This window comes from Zootermopsis nevadensis, unplaced genomic scaffold, assembly GCF_977971745.1.
Source record: "Zootermopsis nevadensis isolate Lab colony 2312 unplaced genomic scaffold, Znev_1.0 Znev_ptg000012l, whole genome shotgun sequence".
In the NCBI taxonomy this organism is placed as follows: domain Eukaryota; kingdom Metazoa; phylum Arthropoda; class Insecta; order Blattodea; family Termopsidae; genus Zootermopsis; species Zootermopsis nevadensis.
Window position 1 is genome coordinate 1,334,500 of NW_028259144.1, and position 20,473 is coordinate 1,354,972.

At 40.2% G+C, this 20,473-nt stretch overlaps 2 protein-coding genes across 6 annotated transcripts in view; both read left to right on the forward strand.

Annotated features, from left to right (window-relative positions):
* LOC110833316 (uncharacterized) overlaps window positions 1-10,285 on the forward strand; it is a 171,075-nt gene extending 160,790 nt beyond the window's left edge. For all 4 annotated transcript variants that reach the window (XM_087348221.1, XM_022071231.2, XM_022071233.2 and 1 more), the window contains 4 exons: window positions 526-677; window positions 822-987; window positions 2,996-3,055; window positions 4,270-10,285. In XM_087348221.1, the coding sequence (XP_087204347.1) occupies window positions 526-677; window positions 822-987; window positions 2,996-3,055; window positions 4,270-4,721 (830 nt within the window). In that variant the 3' untranslated portion in view covers window positions 4,722-10,285. The remainder of the gene's footprint in view (window positions 1-525; window positions 678-821; window positions 988-2,995; window positions 3,056-4,269) is intronic.
* A 5,247-nt stretch (window positions 10,286-15,532) lies between these two features.
* On the forward strand, window positions 15,533-18,493 carry LOC110833327 (GS homeobox 1). Of its 2 annotated transcripts, XM_022071259.2 has the most exons (4): window positions 15,533-15,857; window positions 16,377-16,756; window positions 16,858-17,093; window positions 17,551-18,493. In XM_022071259.2, the coding sequence occupies exons 2-4, from the start codon at window positions 16,480-16,482 to the stop codon at window positions 17,713-17,715; spliced, it is 678 nt and encodes a 225-aa protein (XP_021926951.2). In that variant the 5' UTR covers window positions 15,533-15,857; window positions 16,377-16,479; the 3' UTR covers window positions 17,716-18,493. The 2 variants fall into 2 exon arrangements, with proteins under 2 accessions (XP_021926951.2, XP_021926952.2); XM_022071260.2 differs by lacking the exon at window positions 15,533-15,857 and having other exon boundaries at window positions 15,864-16,756.
* Window positions 18,494-20,473: the final 1,980 nt, after the last annotated feature.

Sequence of the window (20,473 nt, forward strand, 5' to 3'; positions counted from 1 at the left end):
TGCTGTATTTATCGTCCTCAGGAGTCACAACGTGCGTTAGGGGACCCGCTGCGAAGAACCTTTGCAGTGTTTACGACACGCCCTGTGGCACACCCTCGTCTACTTCGCCAGTATAAATCAGTCTCAAAATTCCAGTCTTCCAGAACTGAATTTCGAATTATTAGGTTTCATCTTAACGACGCGTGACTCGATCGATTGGGCGTTTCGCACATCTCTCCTCCTCGGCTTTTAGGTTGCAGATGGAAGTGTGGGGCGAGGGGTTTGAATAATCGTCTCCACCTGCGTGGGTTTATTTTACCTCCAGTCCTGCCATAGGCTTCATGTCGTGATGCTTAAGTCCGGGAGCGAGTAATTTTAAATTGTTTTAAGTTGTTGGCAAAACACACGCGTGTAAGGAATTTGAGCTCATTCTTCATGGTCTTGATGCATTATTTCGATTTAGGGCTGCGGTGTCTAGAAATGTTAGCGTAGTGCTGAGAGGCCGTTTTATATCAGATGAATACGGTGTGTTGTGATTTTCCTCAGGCACGTCCCGTGGTACAGAGAGCCTCACTAGGAGCCTTTCCCCGTACAGAATGTCCGTGTCTGCTAGGGGAGCTCAGATAAACCTTGGATACAGCGGCACGTCCTCCTGGACAGACGTCGAATCTCGACGAGCAAGCAGTAATGTCAGCCAGGTAGGTTTATCACGCGCAGACTTCAGCGCCATTAATAATGTGTGCAATAATACGACGGGCCTCATTGCAGCCCGTGATAGTTGGAGTAGAAACAATGTCGAAACGTCGTAATTTTATGGGCCGAAACGTCTGTTGCTGCTGCAGGTGTCTGCTGACGACAGGCGCCATTTGTGTGAGCGCACGAAACTCACCTCTGATATGGGGCTCACTGCCTGCGGTTCTGTGGTCTTTCAGCTGAAGGACGCCAACATGGAAGCTTCAGGAACCTGTGACTTTGTGTGCCGGGCGCTACGTATCGTGTACAAGACAGGTGAGCGGCTTTGCCTTATGACGTGTTATGTTTCTGATTTCTTATTCGTTTTCATCTTCCGACAGACTAAATAGCTTTGCTGTTGTTGTGGGTTTTCGCCGCCTCCTTTCAGGAGGTTTCTTGGTTGACTCTGCACAATTTCTACTCAATCCTGATATGACTGCCAGAGCCCCAGAGCCATCTAACAGTTTGGCCGCTGAATTTTTCTTACGAAACATCTCGTAAGGTTCTTTTATATGCCGTAAATCTACGACGTAGGACAGCCGGCTTAACTTCCATCACCCTTAAAAATCCATCGACCTCGGCCGGGGATTGAACCCGCGAACCTTGGGTCCAGTGGCGAGCACGCTAACCACTAGTCCACCGATGGCGATAAATAGCTGTTGTAGCTAACCAAATAGCTTCTTCGTTTTCTTATCCTTTACCTGCCATGGATTAGATCCTCTGTGGCCTGTTCCTTGGGTAGGGGATCAGCCTAACGCAAAGCACGGGAGGATAACACAAAAATGAAAGTTAGGAAACGTACGCATGGCGAAGTAATTGCGGTGTGTACGTCATACTTCGGCTGTCGATCTTTACAGATTGCGCCAGTGACTATGGTAGTAGCCGAGGTGGCCTGGGGATTCCCCACACAATTTCATTCTCGCTCGTGCAATTCTTCGTGTAAAGTTACCATAATTTCTGTCCGATTTTAACCCAAATTGGAATATGTCGACAAAATTTAGCAAAACTGCCGTCTATAAAATTTTATGAGGATCTATTTAGCTGTTCTTGAGTTACTTAATGCGAACTGAGAGACATTGGAGAAGCAGGAAAGTTAATACGCCTATTTTTTTTCAAACTTCTAGTCGAGAAAGCTCTTGAAAGAAGTGGTCACACGTTCGAACCCTCGTTTTTATGTTTTATAAGTTTAAATTTGAACTCATAAAGATATTGAATAAAAATTTACTTGGATATTATCCATCGTCTAGTAAATATAAAACGTAAAACGACGTTTCGGAGATGGGACTCTATCTCCGTCTTCAGGTTCCTAAACAGTTGGGCCCACTGGATAGAGCTAATCCCTATCTCCGGAGATAGAGTCCCATCTCCGAAACGTCGTTTTACGTTTTATATTTACTAGACGATGGATAATATCCAAGTAAATTTTTATTCAATTGACTCTTCACCATCGTCAAGAAGTTTTAGATTTGATAATCATAAAAATATGCTATCTTAACTGAAACAATTATCGATGTTGAAGATGTATTTTTGCAGTGTGATATCTTTATTCTGATTGTCTTTTGTAACAATAGATTTGTGTCTGCAATAAATGAACCTCGAAGCCATTGACAATAACAGACGCTTCTGAAAAATACGTATCGCTGTGCGTTACTTTGCTGTTATTATTTCGTGATGTGAACATTCGACAAATGAATGAACGGAAGATATTATGTAAGCTAGGATTAATGGATGTAAAAAGGCAAAGAGCACACAGAAGGAATGGGAGATGAGACTCCTCGAAGCTACACCAGAATGCGCGACTGTCTCTTCTGTTCTATATCATTTCTAATGGGGAAAAAAGGCAGTATTCAGTGAGTGGAAAATGAGCTCACAGGCTGCTGATCACGGATATTGAGTTTGTCATAAATGTAATTGCGACAAGAATCTACAGTGAAACCTGATTCATCTGACACGTGCTGTTCTTGGAAGCTGCAGATAGAAGAGACTGGACTGTGTATTCAGTGATTTATATTACTCCTGTCGAAACATTTTATTTAAGAAATTATCGTGTTACTCGTCACAGTTAAGATTTCATAAAAAACTTTGTTTTGACTCTGATTTCGTAAAGGAAGTTTTTTCGCAGTCTATGCGGGAAATTTTGCATTTGGTCATGTAGATCTTATTCTTTTGCAGTCTTATCTAAGTAATTATTTAAATGAAGGAATTTATTTTCAAGAAGAACGCAAGAACAATGACGCTTTTAACGAAAACCGAGTGGACTTCAGATGTTTCCCGTTTGTTTCAGTTGTGGTCACAGTGGCGCTGGTGTGTCTGACGTCACTTCCGTTGATAATGCTCATCATGGGTGAGTGTTACGTTAGCTTATGCTGCATGGTATTGTGGATGGTCTGCCTGTATTTAGTGTTGAATTGATCAAAGTGAATTGTGTCAATTGTTTTATGTCGTCTGCAATGTTTTTGTTGAATCCCTGGGTCGCCAAGTATTTTAAGATGGCGGAGCTATTAGGGGACTTTAGGTAAACTATCTGGGCCTGAGTCCTTACTAAAAATACATTAATCAAATTGGAAACTATTTTTGTCCAAATAAGACTTTTTTGGGTGAAATTCTAAGTCTAATTCGGCTATTAAACAGCCTAAAACTGGATTAACGAAGTATTTAAATGCATTCTTTTCTCTTTTTGAGGCCACTATAAGGAAATACGCAGATTTAAGTTATATTAAATAAACACTTTTCGCTAACTTAGTTTGTTTAATCGATGTCAGTTGAGAATCTCAATCTTTCATCTTCGCGAATGCAATTTTAGGGCTATAGAGGGAAATATTTATATTTTAGATGCAACATGTGTATCGAGAATCGATGTTTTTTGAAGTGCGTGTTGAAATACATCGATATGGACAAGACGTGGAACTCAACACGCATTTATTACTGCATATCTCTCGTACACAATCTAAACAAAGCTAGCTGAAACAATTCTTGGAAGTAACACGTATTTAGACGAAATTAAATGCGAATGAGAAGCATTTGTTGACGGTGGATGAGTATTTTTTATTTATTATTTATCTTTTACCTGTAGATCCAGCATCTTTCTTGAATGTTGCCCTGTTTATCGTCTGCTAAGTAGCACGTCGTTATTTTTATTTTATCAGCTGTTTTTTCCCCCCTCGTGTGCGTTATGTAGTTCTGTGTTTTAAGTCGATTGTCGTGCGCCCTGTGTCGTAATGCACGCAATGATTTTCGTCTTCATGATGCACTCTCCTTGCTTCTGAAATATCGACCTTCTCTCCCGTCGTTTGCGTCCTATTGTGTTCCACATTTTTTTATTTCCAATTCCGCTCATCAACGTGCATTTATTGGTCCTGCAAGCATTTCTGTCTGTGTCGACTATCGATATGTGCAAGACGTCGCTTTTTACAGGAATGTCTCATTAGAACCAGCCGAATAATTGTCCTTTTCACATTGCATTACTTTCCTTGCAAAATCCCGAAATCCACCGCATGATTCACGTTGCAATACTGTCGTTTTGCCGATCGATATATTCGAGATATCGATGTGTCGCAGGGGTGCAGTTTCTGCGGGACTGCCCCGTGGAGCCGCACGTTCCAGTGTACATGCTGGTAGGCGGAAGTTTCGGCACGCTCAAGATGCTGTGGTTGCTATGGAGACAGATAAGGTCGCGGCGTTACGAGCTCCTGGACCTCACAACTCCCGTCTCGAGTATGGACGACGGCGCACTAACGCCATCTGCTGGTACGCGGGTGGTGTCAGCGGCTCTGTCCCTCTTCCTCGCCGTTTGGTTTGCGCTGGGGAACTACTGGGTCCTCCACATCGCCTGGCCCGAGTACGAGCCGACGCTGTTCGAACCCAACAGATGGTGCCACAAGACGCTGTACCTGTTTGCACTAGTTCACCTCGCTGTCGTCTACTCTGTGTTGGCGCTGCTGTTGATTGTTACTGTCACGTTCTTTTGTTGTCAATTGTTAGCGTGTCCTTTATTTATCCGGTATAAGTAGGACAGGGGCCCGGGCCCTCGGCCGACCTTACTCGTAGAGGACACTGCAGTGTGATTATGCTTTATCGGCTTGTGCTCTGAGTCTTATTCTTCCAGTGGGTAGTTAGTGTCAATTTGTTGGTAATTCTGAAATTATACCGCTTTTAGGAGCTGAAATTTCGTTTAGAAAAACTACGGGAGTAGCCAATTAAAACCTAATTGTTCTATTTAATTGCAACGGCATGTTCTACAGAAATTAGAAATGGCCGTAATATATTATTCATGTGTTTTTGTATTTATAAGTGTTCCTTCATTGTCAGACCTCGTGGCTTTTGGCTACAAATAATTTTTACGTTTGAAGATTACAGCTCTCAAACTTTCGTACTTTTTCGGAAGATAATTTGCGGATTGGTTTATTATTTACATCTGATAATGGAATAGAGGTTCGCGATTTGATTGTACGCGTTTCAGATACTGATGACCTTGAAATTTCAAATAAAATGTTTCGTTATTAAACGAATTTTAGTGTTTTAAATTCGGTGCCATCTTACGGAATATCTGGGAACTGCTACCGCCTGTCAGTTAGTTGCCCAGTTCCTCGTTTCTCACCGCGTCGCTGGCTACGCAACAATGCGTCTTGTTCGTGGCTACAATTGTGAAAGGTTTGTCTATGAAATGTTTTATCGCAGAAACAAGCGAACAACGAAAGGACTTTTTTTTTAAATTTTCTGTTCAACATCTCTTCCTGCTGTCTTTCATCGAAAGTGTAGAATTTTACGTGACGTAAACTGAGTGTAGTGATCTTTGGTTTCCGTCTAAGAACTGTACCCATATGTATCTCATTTAAGATGTTTACAGTTAAACATCTTTGCGGTAAATTTACTGTTATGTCTGTACATAATTCCCTCATTATGGTCAGTGCAGAATTTGAAAGCCCGTAGCATCCATTAGAGTTTCTGCACGTTAGAAGTGTACGAATGCACGAGTTTATATGAAATTATGGAAATTTTTGACTAAATTGGTGCATTTAAAGAAATATATTAAAATTCCGACGATGTGTACATATCTTGTGACGTACATAAAGTACATAGTAGTATTCTGAAGTATAGGAAATCTCGCCTGTAGGGATTTCTGATATCAATCATGCTGAAACACCAAGATTGTAAGCGTAATAGTTCTGATTTGTTCCAGTGTTGTATTAGAGTGTGTGTGTGTGTGTGTGAGCTAGTGAATTAGGGGCTTAATTGTTTTACTGAAGGACCCGTAGTTCGAGTAGAAAACTTGGTCTACTAAAGAGTGATCACTCTGTAACCAGTTAATATTTCTGGGGACCGAAGGAATTACGGACCATTCTGTAGATAATTTATCTAGCCGTGTCGTACTCTAATTCGTGTGTCAATCAAACATAAAAGAGAATTAATACAATAGCAGTTGGTATTACTGACCAAATTGTGCATTAAATAGATCTAGTTTATTATTGAATGTAATAGAAAAAAATTGATGGTGAATATTTAGGGAGTAATTTATAAAGAGAGGACCAAATAAAACAGAATTGTAGGATTTAATGAAGGAATGCTTAATTAGATTTTTATAATAGACTGGTTAGAAAAGGAATTAAAGTGACCGTCTGTATCTTATATCATGCAACAAATCAATTATATAGACTCCGTAGGTTTAGCGTTAATGTACAATGTGCAAGATGAAATAATTAATGAATTCGGTTTTGTAATTTATGAAGGGAAAGTCGTAATGGTATTTGTGCGATGTCGTCAGTCTGAGAATTTTTACGCTGTAGTAATATCCTCGGATTTATTCCACTGCGGACTCGTCTCGACTTATATTAGTTAGTGATTATCTAACAAACTTTAAAATAACAGTAACGTAATGTTATCAAACATATTCTGGCTACTTCTACACGAAATAAAAATTTTATTCAACTAATCTTTTCTTGCGCACGTAACGTGATAACTAATGATGCAGAATTTAATTAAATTATTGGATATTTAAATTTAATTTATATTTAGGGTGAAATCTGCGACGGTTTGAGTGTTGACGAGCGGTACGAGGCACTGGAATCGGACGTGACGTCATAATCTTCGCACTGTGTAATTCAGATATCGCAGATAAACAAGCCGAGTTTACAAACAGCTGAGGCCGCAAATTGCAGTTTTGAAACAGTTGTTAAATGAAATAATTATAAAATACGAGAGTCAGAATTTTGTAATCACATGCCATTTGAATTGTCACTATGACGTAAAATTTGGGCTTGTGAAGTGTCATATAGTCTGTGACCTGTGAATGAATTTCAATCTGGATTCGCAGACCGTGAAAATGAAAACGCCAAGAATATTTGTCAGGTGTGATAATTCTCAGGATAATTTAGAAAAGAGGCGTCTTGAGAGAAAGGTTAGATTTTCCTCTGTCGTATGAGATCGAAGGAGCCAACATTGCCATTTGTGTTTGAAGTTTCGGAACATTAAGTGGGACAAATAGAATGGAAATGTTGAATGTATTTGTAAATAATATGGGTATTTAGTTTATATTTGCTTGCGGCATGCTGAAGGCTATAACCCAGCTCACCGTTAATATATAAGCGCAATGATATGGACAGAATAAGATACTCGATAGATCGCACTTACAGATTCCCTGTTACAATTCTCATAAGTTTGCTTAATCAGTAATTAAAAGTTTAAAACAACGAACCTACCAGTAAACATCTCCTACTATAGAACAATATTACGACTTCCTGTTTTATTTTTCTGAGTTATAGAAGTGATTACAAGAATTACAGTATTTTGGTTTATAACGTTTTACCCGTGGGAAATTTTGTAAGAGACGTTACCTGTTGGCAAACATGCATCGAAAGTCCATGAATAACAATGTGACAGTGGACCTAATGCAACGTAAAGAGTGTACATACAATATATATATATACACCCCGTGTGTTATTATTATGATTATTGTCGACTACGTGTCTGTCAGAAATTGTGTAACATCCCCCCCTCCCCCCCGAGAGTCTATTTTTCGATCCTCGAAAAGCACGACAGGGATAAGGAATTCGAGTGTTTTCTTGCGTGAATGTTGTCAACACTGTCACCAGTTGCGGGTATGGAACTGAAAATAAAGTTTGTATAAATATATTTTCGATTTTAAAGATTATATATTCTAATATAGATTTTCTGATGCCATTGTTGGGTCATAGGACCACACACACGCTTGAAAATGATATAGTCGCTTGTATTTTATAAACTTTAATGTCAAGACTACTTCTACTCGTAAAATATATATCTGTATATTTGTAAAACAGTCACAGACAGGGTCGAGCAGTTGTGTCAGGCTGAGGGGAATATTTTTATTGTAAAGATGGCACGTTGCAGAGAGCATTGCTAGTCATTGCCAACTTTAACATATCCCACAGTGTCTTAAAAAAAAGTTAAATGCTCACAACAATGTATCATTATACTCTGCGATATCCCAGGCAACCCTCTGACAACACAAAGGTCGTACATTCTCCGAGATTTTGTTGAAATGTTGTGTTCAATTTTTTATTTTCGTATTACCTGTCCCCGTCCAGATATATTGAGCAGTATATAACGAAGACAGTTGTGGTCTATGGTTTATCCAAACAGAAGTGTGACTCCAGACAAACATCAAGCCGTTTCACTAGACCTGTATCCGCGGTACTCCCCTTTTATCGAAATTATTAAGCAATATTCCAAACGGTACTGTTTCTGAGATGGCATATGGAAATATGTATTCGTAGTGATCTAGCGGTTAGAACGCTGGCCTTGTAATCCTGGGGGTCTCGGGTTCGAATTTATAACTTGTGTTGGGCAAGGCCGTGGTCTAGGCAACACGGAGTTTTCCTCCGTGGCATCCCAACAATTACTCCATTCACACACAGAAGAAGGCAATGGCAAACCACTTCTGGATCATCTGCCAAGAACGTATATGAACAGGTCCCAGTCCGAGAAGAGGATGGAAGGATGCTGTTCATATGGACCTGTCGTCAGACAGAACAATAAATAATAATATAATAAATAGCTTACAGTATATATTTATATACCGTTTGTTGAGAGCGTAGAGAAATTTCGATCTTGAAGAAGGGAAATAAACTCTCAAGAGTTTGGCACAACTGCTCCGAATACTACGTATATGACAGATCGGGATATCAGACATTGCCAGCTTATGCTGTGTCTGATATCCCGGCCTTGGTGACCAATGATGTAAAAACTATGCACCAAACTGTATCTCCGTTCCACGCGCCACGTTCAGAGTGGTTAGGGGACATTGCCAACAGATGGCACGCTGATGCGTCTTGCTTCCACGGTAATTGTTGAAACCCGTTAATATTCTATTTTCTTTCGAGTTAATTATTATCTGATTCGGACATCTTACTAATCAGCAAGTTTCAGTTTACTAATCACAGCGTTAAACGTCTTTGGCTGAGATCCTAATGTTTTATTATCTTGTTTATAATGGAAAAATTTAAAAATTAGTTAATAACATACGACAGTTGAGAAACACGTATTCCAGTTGCAAGCGAGACGCAAACTCCTCTGTTTCATTGCATTATTGTGCTTGTAATAATGTACTATATATATATATATATATATGCTTTTTGTAAAGGAAAATGTTTTATATTATTTTTTAAATTTGTTTATGCTGAATAGAGGGCAAGGCCTCGAAAAGGCAGAAATTTGGTCTTTCGCTTTAAAACACACTAAAAGTACACATGTGTGGGAGTGAGTGGGGCATCGAGGGCGAAATCCACCCCTCTCCCAACTCATTATGTCGTGTTGTGTTGTGCCGTGTTGTACCGGTGTTGTCTTCTTGTGTGAAGGCGGTGCTGATGGTGAAGAAGATGCTCATTTGTTTACTACTGTCTACCTTCGCATCTCCGCTCGGATGACGATTCATTTTGGGCTTTGGATAAATTAATCGGAAACAGAAATTGACGGTTTATTTTTCAGTATTTTGAAAATTGGAATTGTTGGGGGGGGGGGGGGAAATTGTGAGGCAAGCCACCGGAATAAACACGTGTTTCTTACACGCCAATTATGTGAAGTTAAGTTTAGGAAATAAAGATCTTACGAAGATATTTTCCCATTCGGTAAGCGGACGTTTTAATATATTAATTTAGCCTATAATAGGCCTATATTGGTTATAATTTAGAGGGTAGATCTTTGATAGTTTGCAGTAATAAATAAAGTAAAACGTACTTTATATTTACTGTTCTTCATTACGAAGCATCAGACAAGTAATTTTAAAAGTAGACTTGGCACATTAAGATCGACGAAAAATCTATGTGTTTGTTAGACATTCTGTTTTTATAATAACACCACTTCAATATCCTGCATTTTTAAATTAACGCAAGTGGACGTTACGTTACAGAATTATTATTGTTTTCTGGACGTATTTCCGAGCTGAGATGTGTTCGTTCACAGAATCGACCAATGAATCCAGCGTCCTAGCAAATATGAAAGGGAGATGCAGATGTTCGTATGATGTAACATTGTGATAGCTTTGTAAAATTGTTACAAAGATGGCTCAGAAAATTGTAATATATCAATGTGATGAAACATCTATGTGCTTTCTTACTACTCCTTCCCAATCTGAACCTTTCTTTCCTAATGGGATTTAAGGCATAATCTTGAAATTATCCAGCCAAAATTGATTGTTAAAAAACTATATCAAATCTAAAACTTCTTGACGATGGTGAAGAGTGAATTGAATAAACATTTTCTTGGATATTATCCATCGTCTAGTAAATGTAAAACGTAAAACGACGTTTCGGAGATGGGACTCCGGAGATAGGGATTAGCTCTATCTAGTGGGCCCAACTGTGTAGGAACCTGAAGACGGAGATAGAGTCCCATCTCCGAAACGTCGTTTTACGTTTTATATTTACTAGACGATGGATAATATCCAAGAAAATTTTTATTCAGTTAAAAAACTATTTGCAACAAAAGTCATATTGCAAAGAGGATTTTTTTTTTTTTTTTAGATTTGTAGGAAGCACGTCAAGGATTCACGATTTCGGAAAATATTGGAAAAAAATAAGGTCTCTGTCTTATCTTTCAGTCCCTTTGAAAATTTAAGCTCAGTACGTGCACACTTTTTATTTCAGCAAAATAAAATTGAGCATGAAAGGTTAATGTTTTATCTGGGCTATCCTCCCCTGTCTGTAGGAAGATACGCTTAACTTGGTCCACTGCCCCCTCTATGACCGAAGCGACCCACACACATGCTAGAAGCATAATTTGCCGCGCCACCAAAACATTATTATTATTATTGCGTCGCATCGCGCCACGAGACCGGAAGTCCGGTGGCCGCTCAGCGCACGCTCAGATTGTCGCTAATCGACAATGCGTCCCAGCACTGAAACGTAGGAAAGACTTTAATACCAATTTAAACTCGTACTCGTATCCTTCTCATTGTTATATCAGTGACAATGTGAATGTATAACAATTAGTGGTAGTAACATTAAGAATTGGGAACGTATTGTAAAACGCATATAATAATCCCGTTTCTTGTGAAAAATAATTTCAATATAAATATGGTTCAACGTCATAATCTCCAGGGGACAGACAAGTTCTTTCTGTTACTTTTTAAACGGTTTTGAAAATTGTATTTCCTCTCATTTTAATAATTCACGCTCAACAAGATGGCGCAAAACAGAAAAATTATTTTAAACTTCTGATGTTATTTGACTAATTATTAACAACCAATTTCACAGCAAGAAAATTTTATGGGTTAAAATAACAAATGACTTGTTCCTTTGAAACTACGTAACATTTTACTGGTCAGTATGCTAGTCCAGTTATTAATTTATTAACTGAATAAGCGAAACGTTGCTAATCTCGTTCGTCTCTGAAATTAAAATGGACTCTTTCATCCCGAGTTAGCGGTGGATAAACCCTCTCTGTCATGTGCCCACGGGGGACTGAAACAAGCAATTGGCTTAGCGCAGAGAAACGATTCGCTCTTATTGAATCCTGTTATCCAGCCGGATGGTAACTGCAGTGCCTCTGGCGAGGAGCACAGCTTCCTCGTAATAAAGCCAATTTACTTCCTCAGAATCGGACGGAAATCCACATACGTGTTTAATGCGAATTTTTTAAAACGGAAAAAGAACGGTATTGTCGTTAAAAACAAATATATTATGTAAGCATATTTCGTTGAAATAGAAGGTAATTCTGTTTCACATTCTTCTTATTTTAAGATCTGCAGTTTGTATTTTTGGAGTTAGCTTAATTCTCACTGTAAACAGCGATTATGTCCTTAAACAGCGTTAACAAACTGATCTTTGTAATGGTGAGGCGTTGTGTTTTCTTCGCGGTACGGACTGAATTCTTAAATATCATCTAGATGAACTTAAAAGTACGAAAATAAATTTTTATCATATTTTGTGTGTCTGATATGTAAAAAATTTAACTTTTGGAAGTTTCTGCTTCCATTTTATTCGAGGGCCCATGAAATTTGCATAAATGCCCGTCAATGCAATAATTATATTTTATTCCGCGAAAATCAATTTTTTGCGAAAGGGAGAAAACAGGAGAGCAAAGGGTAATTAATGACGTCATTAAAGCGACAGGAGGCGTTTTACTCTGAACTGTTTTGTAACAACCAGTTTGCACGCAACCGAATCGTTTCAGCTGCAATTACATGTTGGAAGTGAATCACCGACACGGGCGAAGCGATTCAATTGTTTTCAGATCGCGCAGTTTATTATTAAGAGCGCTCCGCTTTAAGCTAACGGGCGTTTAGTGATGTTTTGTGACGAAATTAATGCTGTTATAAACGTATCTTTGCGTATGTCGCTAGCGAATGAATAGTCCTAATGACCATCACACATTTAGCGTTCTGGAAACGTCTCCCTGTTTATTAATTTGAAGTTACTTACGGCGTGCTGTGTGTCACATCCACACGTTTCTCATTCTTAACCGTTTAAATCTTAATGGTTACTATATATACCGCCTACTTTAATATCCTTCTGAATGTGCATTTTGTGCCTCAGAACAAACTTAAATAGTATTAACCGATTGATCTTTGTAATAGGCATTCCCTGAAAATGAGGACAGCATGTTCCATCCAAAAAAGAAGGTATCTGTCATATTTTTATGCTGATAATAAAAGCGGATTTATGCATCCGAAATTTGGTTCCGTAGCCATTCTGAAGCGTTCTCATACCTGGTACAGTTTCCATGAACAAAACCTTCCGTAGTCTCCACCTGAGAGGACACAAAGCCTTTCGTAATCCTGTAATTGCTGCTGTCACTTGGCGGGGGCCGCGCCACGATCTGCTGGTACTTGATTCCTATTGACAGGCGCCCGATACACGCGGTTGAGGGAGGACATGAAATTCTTAGTAGTAGTTGCTACTCTGCTGGGAGGACACACCTGCCAATTGCCTGGGTGTAAAAGTGTGATGTTTACCACTGGGATTGCCACCTCCCTGGTATTGATCCACAACTCCATGAAGCAGAGTATTGCTCTTGAGGAGCTGAAATAAAGTACGCTCAGGTAGTCAAGAAATCTCCCATCCTTTATGGAATCCGGGAATTCTTCAATACCAGAATCCGGGAGTTCTTCAATACCAGAATCCGGGAGTTCTTCAATACCAGAATCTGGGAGTTTTTCAATACCAGAATCCGGGAGTTCTTCAAAACCAGAATCCGGGAGTTCTTCTAAACCAGAAGCCAGAAGAATCAACCACGTCCTACCCAATTTCAGCAAGGTTCGTTTTAAGAAAATCTTCCCATTCACCTCTAGGTCTTGTAAGTGGTCTCTTTCCTTCTGTATTCCAGATATTCTAAACTTTGTGGATGAGTTCTGTTGGAATTTCACTAAAGTGAACCGAAATTTATTTTGTCTGCCCAAGCCCTTATAATCGACAACCAAACACGCAACGACTGTAGTTGATAGAAGTCCTTTTAATAAACTAAGAAACTGATTCGGAATTACAATTACGCGTGTATTTCGAACGCAGAACACACACACACCTTCATTTTCCCATGAATCCTTCGAATATAGCTCTCACATATGACGTCACATAAGTCTCGTGCCCTGAGGGTTATGAAGGGTTGTAGGGTACAAGAGAGATACGCCCACTTTATAATTCAAGCCCACTCCAACCAATCAGAAAGCTGACACTCTCAGCCCCCCCCCCCCCCCATCCCCAACTTCTGCTTACTTTTATTATTCTAATTTGGAGGGTCCCAGTTACGTAGCAGGGACCAGTAATGACCGCATACATTATACACCGTAATTGAAAATGTCTTCAACATCGCATTTAAATTTTGAAACGACAGATGAATGAGAAAGTTACAGGGAGCTTTGATAAAAAAATAATTAAGCTCAGGTGGGTGATAAGCTTTAAAATTTAATGTATGCAATGGCTGTTCTGTATTGCGTTTTCAAACGGAATTTTTATTACAATTTCGCTGTGGAATACTGAACTTCAAAAAGAGAGAATATTCACGTTTATTAGAATGGACAGTGACTTTATTAGCATTTGGTATCTGGCTGCGTGTAACTAAAAGGTCTACCAACACTGATGAAACACGCAGTCCAGATTATTTCACATCATATTTAAAATAACTCCTTCAGTCAAGTACGTATAGAGATATAAACATTACCACTGTCAGCACCGAATTACCTCAGACGTATAAACCCGCGTCTCTCATTAGGAAGAGCTTGTCATTAAATCTCGTGAACGGCAGGCAAATGTTTCTCTTGCAAGGCGCGACTGCGAAGAATATTGAACTCTGACCTCGAATTCGTAATGTTGGTTTTCTGCGTAATAACACCGTGTGACTGAGGACCTGAAGATGGAGGCATTATGTTTATCCGAAACGCTGGCTATCTACAATCCAGAACACCAGCATCGACGTCTACACCGCCCTGAGAACCTCAGATCTAGGATATTTTTTTTCCGAACTGTTAACTTGTCTGGTAACACTTCTCGACGTTTCAGCGTCGAATACTAAAGTCCGCCGTGAGACAATGTCCTGAGCCAGTTGTGTCCGATATAATTGTTACTGGGACGACACGTTCTTCAAGTTCCTGAGCACTGCGGGTCCCAACTCTTCGTAGGACTCCTTGGACGAGGGATCGGCCCGTCGCAAGGCCTCTACCTGTACACAGGACAAACATTCATGGCTTGAGTGGGATTCGAACCCACGGTCCCAGCGACCAAGCGGCACAAGGCCCGCGCCTCAGACCGAGCTGCCACTGTGACCCCGATATAAATGTTACATATTTTAATTTAATTAAGAACTTGAAAGGACAAAGATTACTTACAGTTAAAGTGTAAACTGCTCGAATGTTTCCTCAGTTGTTCTGCCTCAAATAAGACTGTAAAATATTTGTTTTGTTTTCCTTTCCTAAGAAACTTACTTTTGGAACATATTGAGATGATTTGTTATTAATTTATTATTTCGTATCTTACATGTTTACAAAAGCGAAACATACTTAAACCTTACAAGCCGAAACTTATCTTTTCTTTGTGGTATTTGTTCGTTTTTCCGGCCAATAAACTGACTAATTTGGCATGCACTAAGTAAGTTACAGCGGTTCTCTGCTTTGTACGTACCTTCAGATTGACTCGTCATAGCCGTTTCGTAAAATTAATGATCTTATTCATAAGTTAGTAGTGTTGATAGACAATGAAAGTCCGCCATTAAATATGGGACCCCGTGTTTAAGGGCAATTACAAAGTGGAGGGGATATGATGGTGGGTATTGGTTACCTGTTTTGAGGGGGGGACAAGGAAGGGGGTGCAGCTACAGAAGGGTGCCTTCGAGGGGTTAAATGGACCCTCAGTATGTTTCATGCAGTGGATGGAAACAGCTGGCCGCTGACCAAATCGTTCCAGTGTACCTCAAGAGATGTCACTGTATTTTGCGTTGTTATGGAAACGAAGTGGACAAACTGTTAACAATATCCGGCGTGTAATTACATTGTGAGAACCGTATATGTGAAGTGGGAGAGTGTCAACGCAATCGAGATACTTAAAACAAAAAACAGTCGACTCTAAAATAAATTTTTTAAGTGTATATTATCCCAGATTGCCCGTGCCCAGAACTGTGATGCGTTCTTTTAAAATCGGACACGAATTCTGTGAATACTATTCCCAGATGAGACAGGTTTACAGGTAATGCATTCCACGTTTTAGGAACACTGACTGTGAAAAAAATATTTAAATTGTGTTTTGTGACAATCTGAGGAGAATCCAAGCGAAAAATATTTTTTAATAGAAGATTTTCTACGCCCGTGGACCAGCACACTGGAAGAAAGTTACGCGATATTAAAAATTCATCGTATATTAAATTAATTGTTTTGAACACGAAATATAAGGACAATTTACAGCGCCACTTTAAAAACTTATTGATACAAATAATTTTCCTCACGTAAGAATGACCAAAAATGCTTTCTGCCCCGGGAAGAAGTATTTAAGTGTCGGGAAGTAGCGGGAACTTCGAACATTCTCGTACAGGAGAAATTAATCGCGTACGAGTTCAGAGAACTTCGCTGCGTCATTGTGTAATGAGATTAGACCTGTCCGCTTGACACTGCAGATTCTTGTGATCTCGTTGTGATGGCTACTAGGGGTAAAATTGAATTGTGTGGGATGAAACGGCTGTATTCTGTTTAATTTTTTTTTCTTGAAAAGCGTCTGGAAAACCTCGAAATAGCCGACACCAGCGAAAAGTCGAGCTGGATAACTTGCGACCATTTTTCCGGATTAAACCCACGATGGCAGCAGAGTAGACAGCATGATGTCTCGGTCCTTCCTAGTGGATTCTTTGATCGGCAATCCATCCCCCGTTCCCACCAGGCAGTGCCCCCAAGGGGTGCCTGCGTTACCCCCAGCGGCGACACCACCGTTCAGCAGCTACCTGTTCTCTTTGGGTCTGCCCCGTCCGCCTGTGTACGGGGCCCCAAAAGTGGGGTTCCCCTCAGGGTACCCCCTGTACTGCAATGTCACCAGCGTCGTCAGACCGATGACGAGGCCCCACGAAGTCACGGCGACGTCACACAACACTCCACCAGGTGAGCAGAAACTTTGTTTGAAATTCTATCCTGTTTGTTTCTTTCGTACTTAATTGGTGTTGAATTATTACCGTCGTTAAACACGCATTCGCCTATTGCAGAGACGCAGGTGACGTCATGCTCGCCGATCAGTGGCGGCGCGACCACAACGAGTCGCAGCCCGAGCCCCGTGTTGGCTCGCCAGAAGTCGAACAGTGGCGGCTCGTGCAAACGTATACGCACGGCTTTCACGAGCACTCAGCTCCTGGAGCTGGAGCGAGAGTTCGCCGCCAACATGTATTTGTCGCGCCTGCGCAGAATTGAGATCGCGTCTTGCCTCAGGCTCTCGGAGAAACAGGTGCGTCTCATACTTTGCTGTTTGCCCCATAAGCCCGGAGGAGAGTCTCAAAAATGTCCTTTTAGGTTTTTAGTAGCAAAATAAATAAGTATTACCACGTAATTAGCAGTCCGGGCTCCTGTATTTTGACTAAAGCCCCGAGTTTACGAACATGAAAGCAAATTTTATATAATTTTCTGTTCAAAAATTACAAATACATCGATAATTATAAAGACCGTCAATTACATTTGATGAACCCGGTCTCCTGTCTATTGGGTATCGCTAACTCATTCCTTGTTGCCAAGGTAAAGAAGTGTGGAGATGTACCTCCCACGCCTCTAGGGCGTGTCAGTCAATTAGTTGCAAAGATTCCGTAATGCAGAAATGTTGGCACAAAATACGCGTTCAATTTATGAATGGAATTTTCAGAGTAATGGCTTTTGCCGGAAACTAGTGATAACACTCGGTTTGCTTGCAGGTTAAGATCTGGTTCCAAAACCGACGTGTTAAATACAAGAAGGAAGAGGACGGTTCTGGGGTACAGGGACCCCGATGTTGCTGTCTCAGAACTTGTTCCACCGCTAACAGGAAGCCGGCGTCTCGCCACAGTCATAGCAGCAATACGCATGCGCAAGATTCATGACGCGAAGTATTTTGGGTCGAACAGGGAACTTTGGGATTCCCCTCAGTGCGGGAGTGTCTCAGATGTTTGCCTTCGCATGACTTCTGAATTGTCTTCTGTGTGAACATTTAACACGAAATAGGGGAAATATGAAACGGGAAAATAAATGAAGGCCCCGGTCCCCTTGAATAGGAGGTTAGGTGGGTCCCAGCGCCGGTTTGGTTACAATTCTGGCGAAAGTAAAAATTCCTTTCTATTTCGGGAATAGGAACCCTGGTCGCACAGCCCCGTAGCCTTTCATTTTATAGACTTTCTGTCCCGTCTCCGTTCGGCACAGAATAATTTTAATACAATTATTCGTATCAGATACGAACAAAGCTGTAGAATTTCTACGAATTTATCAAGATAGAATTATTTTTATACTTTTAACAAAGGGGCAGATATTTTCTTTCTGCGCTAGATCGTCCAAATACTAAACTCTAAATCTTGAACTGACGGAAACAATGGATTTGTGAACAGTAATTTTCGTTAAGTCCTCATGAATATATTGTTGACACTTAATGAAACATTTCTGAACGATACACATTGTGACAGACGACTGTCGTGTTGCCATGCCAGCGTGTGATTTATGAAGTGCTTTAGTTTATTTATTTATTAATTTATGTATTTAATGTTACAATGTGTGAAACATAAAACTGTCACTCTTAAGAAGTCACGTGCCTTTGTGATGTAATTATGTTTTATTTTTGTATCTGATAAATGTAATTTTTCGTATTTATAAAGAAGCAGATTCTACTAATCTTATTGTGTTGTTAATTTCTTGTAAAGAACGCAGTGGCGGCTCGTGATATTTTGCCAGTCTATTGAACATATAATATTAAATATGTGTTTAAATATTTTACTGGTGATAATATTATAGTGTAATTTGTGTTTCTTATAAATTTTTAAACCCAATTTTTAGAGAGGTATTAGAATCTTGGTCGAAACGGTAATGGTACACTCAGCCAGTCAAGAAATTCGCCGTCTTTTATGGAACCCGAAGGTTTATTACCGTGACTACAAGAGCCCGCCGCCAGTCCATATCCTGAGTCAGATGAATCCAAACATCCCAAAGCTTGTTTTTTGTATATCCATTCTAATGTTATCCTCTCATTTTATTATTATCTTTTCAGCTTAATTTTGCCTTCGTGGATTATTAATTAGTGTCAAAATATGATAAGATGGGAGCCTTTTAGACTGGTCATCACCATCACCGCCATATTATCAAGACCAGTCAGCCAACCCTGGGTATCAGACGCGGGAATTCCTCCCTTCATCGAAAGCGGTTCGGAACAAGACCAGTGTAAGGGGTGGTGGTGAGGGGATGGATTCGGAGGGGTGAAACAGGGTAATAAACGTCAGCCAGAGGGATGAATCGCCTCGCATCTTGACAAGTATGAAATTGATGTGAAATATTTACTGCACAATGTAGCAGCCCCTATTGACAATTCATTAGACACGGGTCCATCGATACTGCTGTCTGCTCAGGCGGCACAAAGCGCTTTGAGTGCCCTGCGTCTCTGCACACACTTATTTATGTAGGTATCAGGGAAGCCGTAGGAAGACGCTTCGCAAATAGGATTTCAGACATTCTTAGATTGTCTGAGGGGTCGTAATATATTGGGTTCACAAACTTCCAGATCTTAAACAATTAAGGTCTCCTTATTTTAGCTCAGAAGAATTGAATGGGCAATCTGTTGAAAATTGTGTTGTTTTTCGTTTTAACACATTTTATATTGGGGGGTCAGTTACCGCTGAAATAAACTGGTCGGTAACCGCATTCAGTTTTTATGACATGTTTTCAAGAGTTTCGTTCTGTCATCTTTCTCAACCAGAAATTCGACGCTGTATATAGTCTGAACTTCTGAGACAGCTTCGTTAAATAAACCGTAAACAAATAAATACTCCAGAAAATTTTCAGACTGCAAATGTCAGAGTCAGAGATCATCTTTGGATCACGTAATGAATGTTGGTACAGAATCTGCGAGTTTTCGTGAATTATCTAATGACCCAACTTCACGTCGTTTTGTACGTAACTTTCTATCGTCTTTTTGACTCATTCTTTTTCCACCAGAGCGACGCTAGCGGTACCTGGTGAACAACATTAACATAAATTATTCCCACGACCATTAGGTGTGAAGCTTTCAATACGTATTATTGCATCTCATCGCTTCTTTGTGCTGTCAATCTTTGCTACTTGATAATTCATTTTGAAGCCGTTACAGGGCGCTGTAATTACGTCACCAGGGGAAGGGAAGGCAATTAAGTCGCGAAAAGGGGGAACTTCTTGAAAGTCGTGCTGCGTGCAAGAGCGGTTCAACTCCTTTATTTCGACGAAGCGTTAGTTGTTTGCGCTTTAGTGTTTTAAGGGTGACTGAAGAGTCGCTGTGCAACTGTAATCATTATACTTTGCCCTAAACCATTATGATTTTACCTGGTACTTTGTATGAGCGTGAAATTTGATCTCTCGCATTAAGGGAATAACGCAGATTGAGGGTGTCTTAGTATAGGGTGCTGAGGAAAATTGGACCTGAGACGGAGACAACTGCAGAGCGATGGGTTTGGTGTTAGGATTGTAAAATCAGGGGGGGCAGGACATGTAGGGTGCGGAGAGGAGAAATGGGTTTAAACTTTCAATTAGGAAGTTTTAATTGAAGTCTCCATTACTCCAAAAAAGCAGCTCATAAAAATATTTCCCAGCTTGACTAGTGACGTTTATCTTCTGGAAAGGATTATGGTA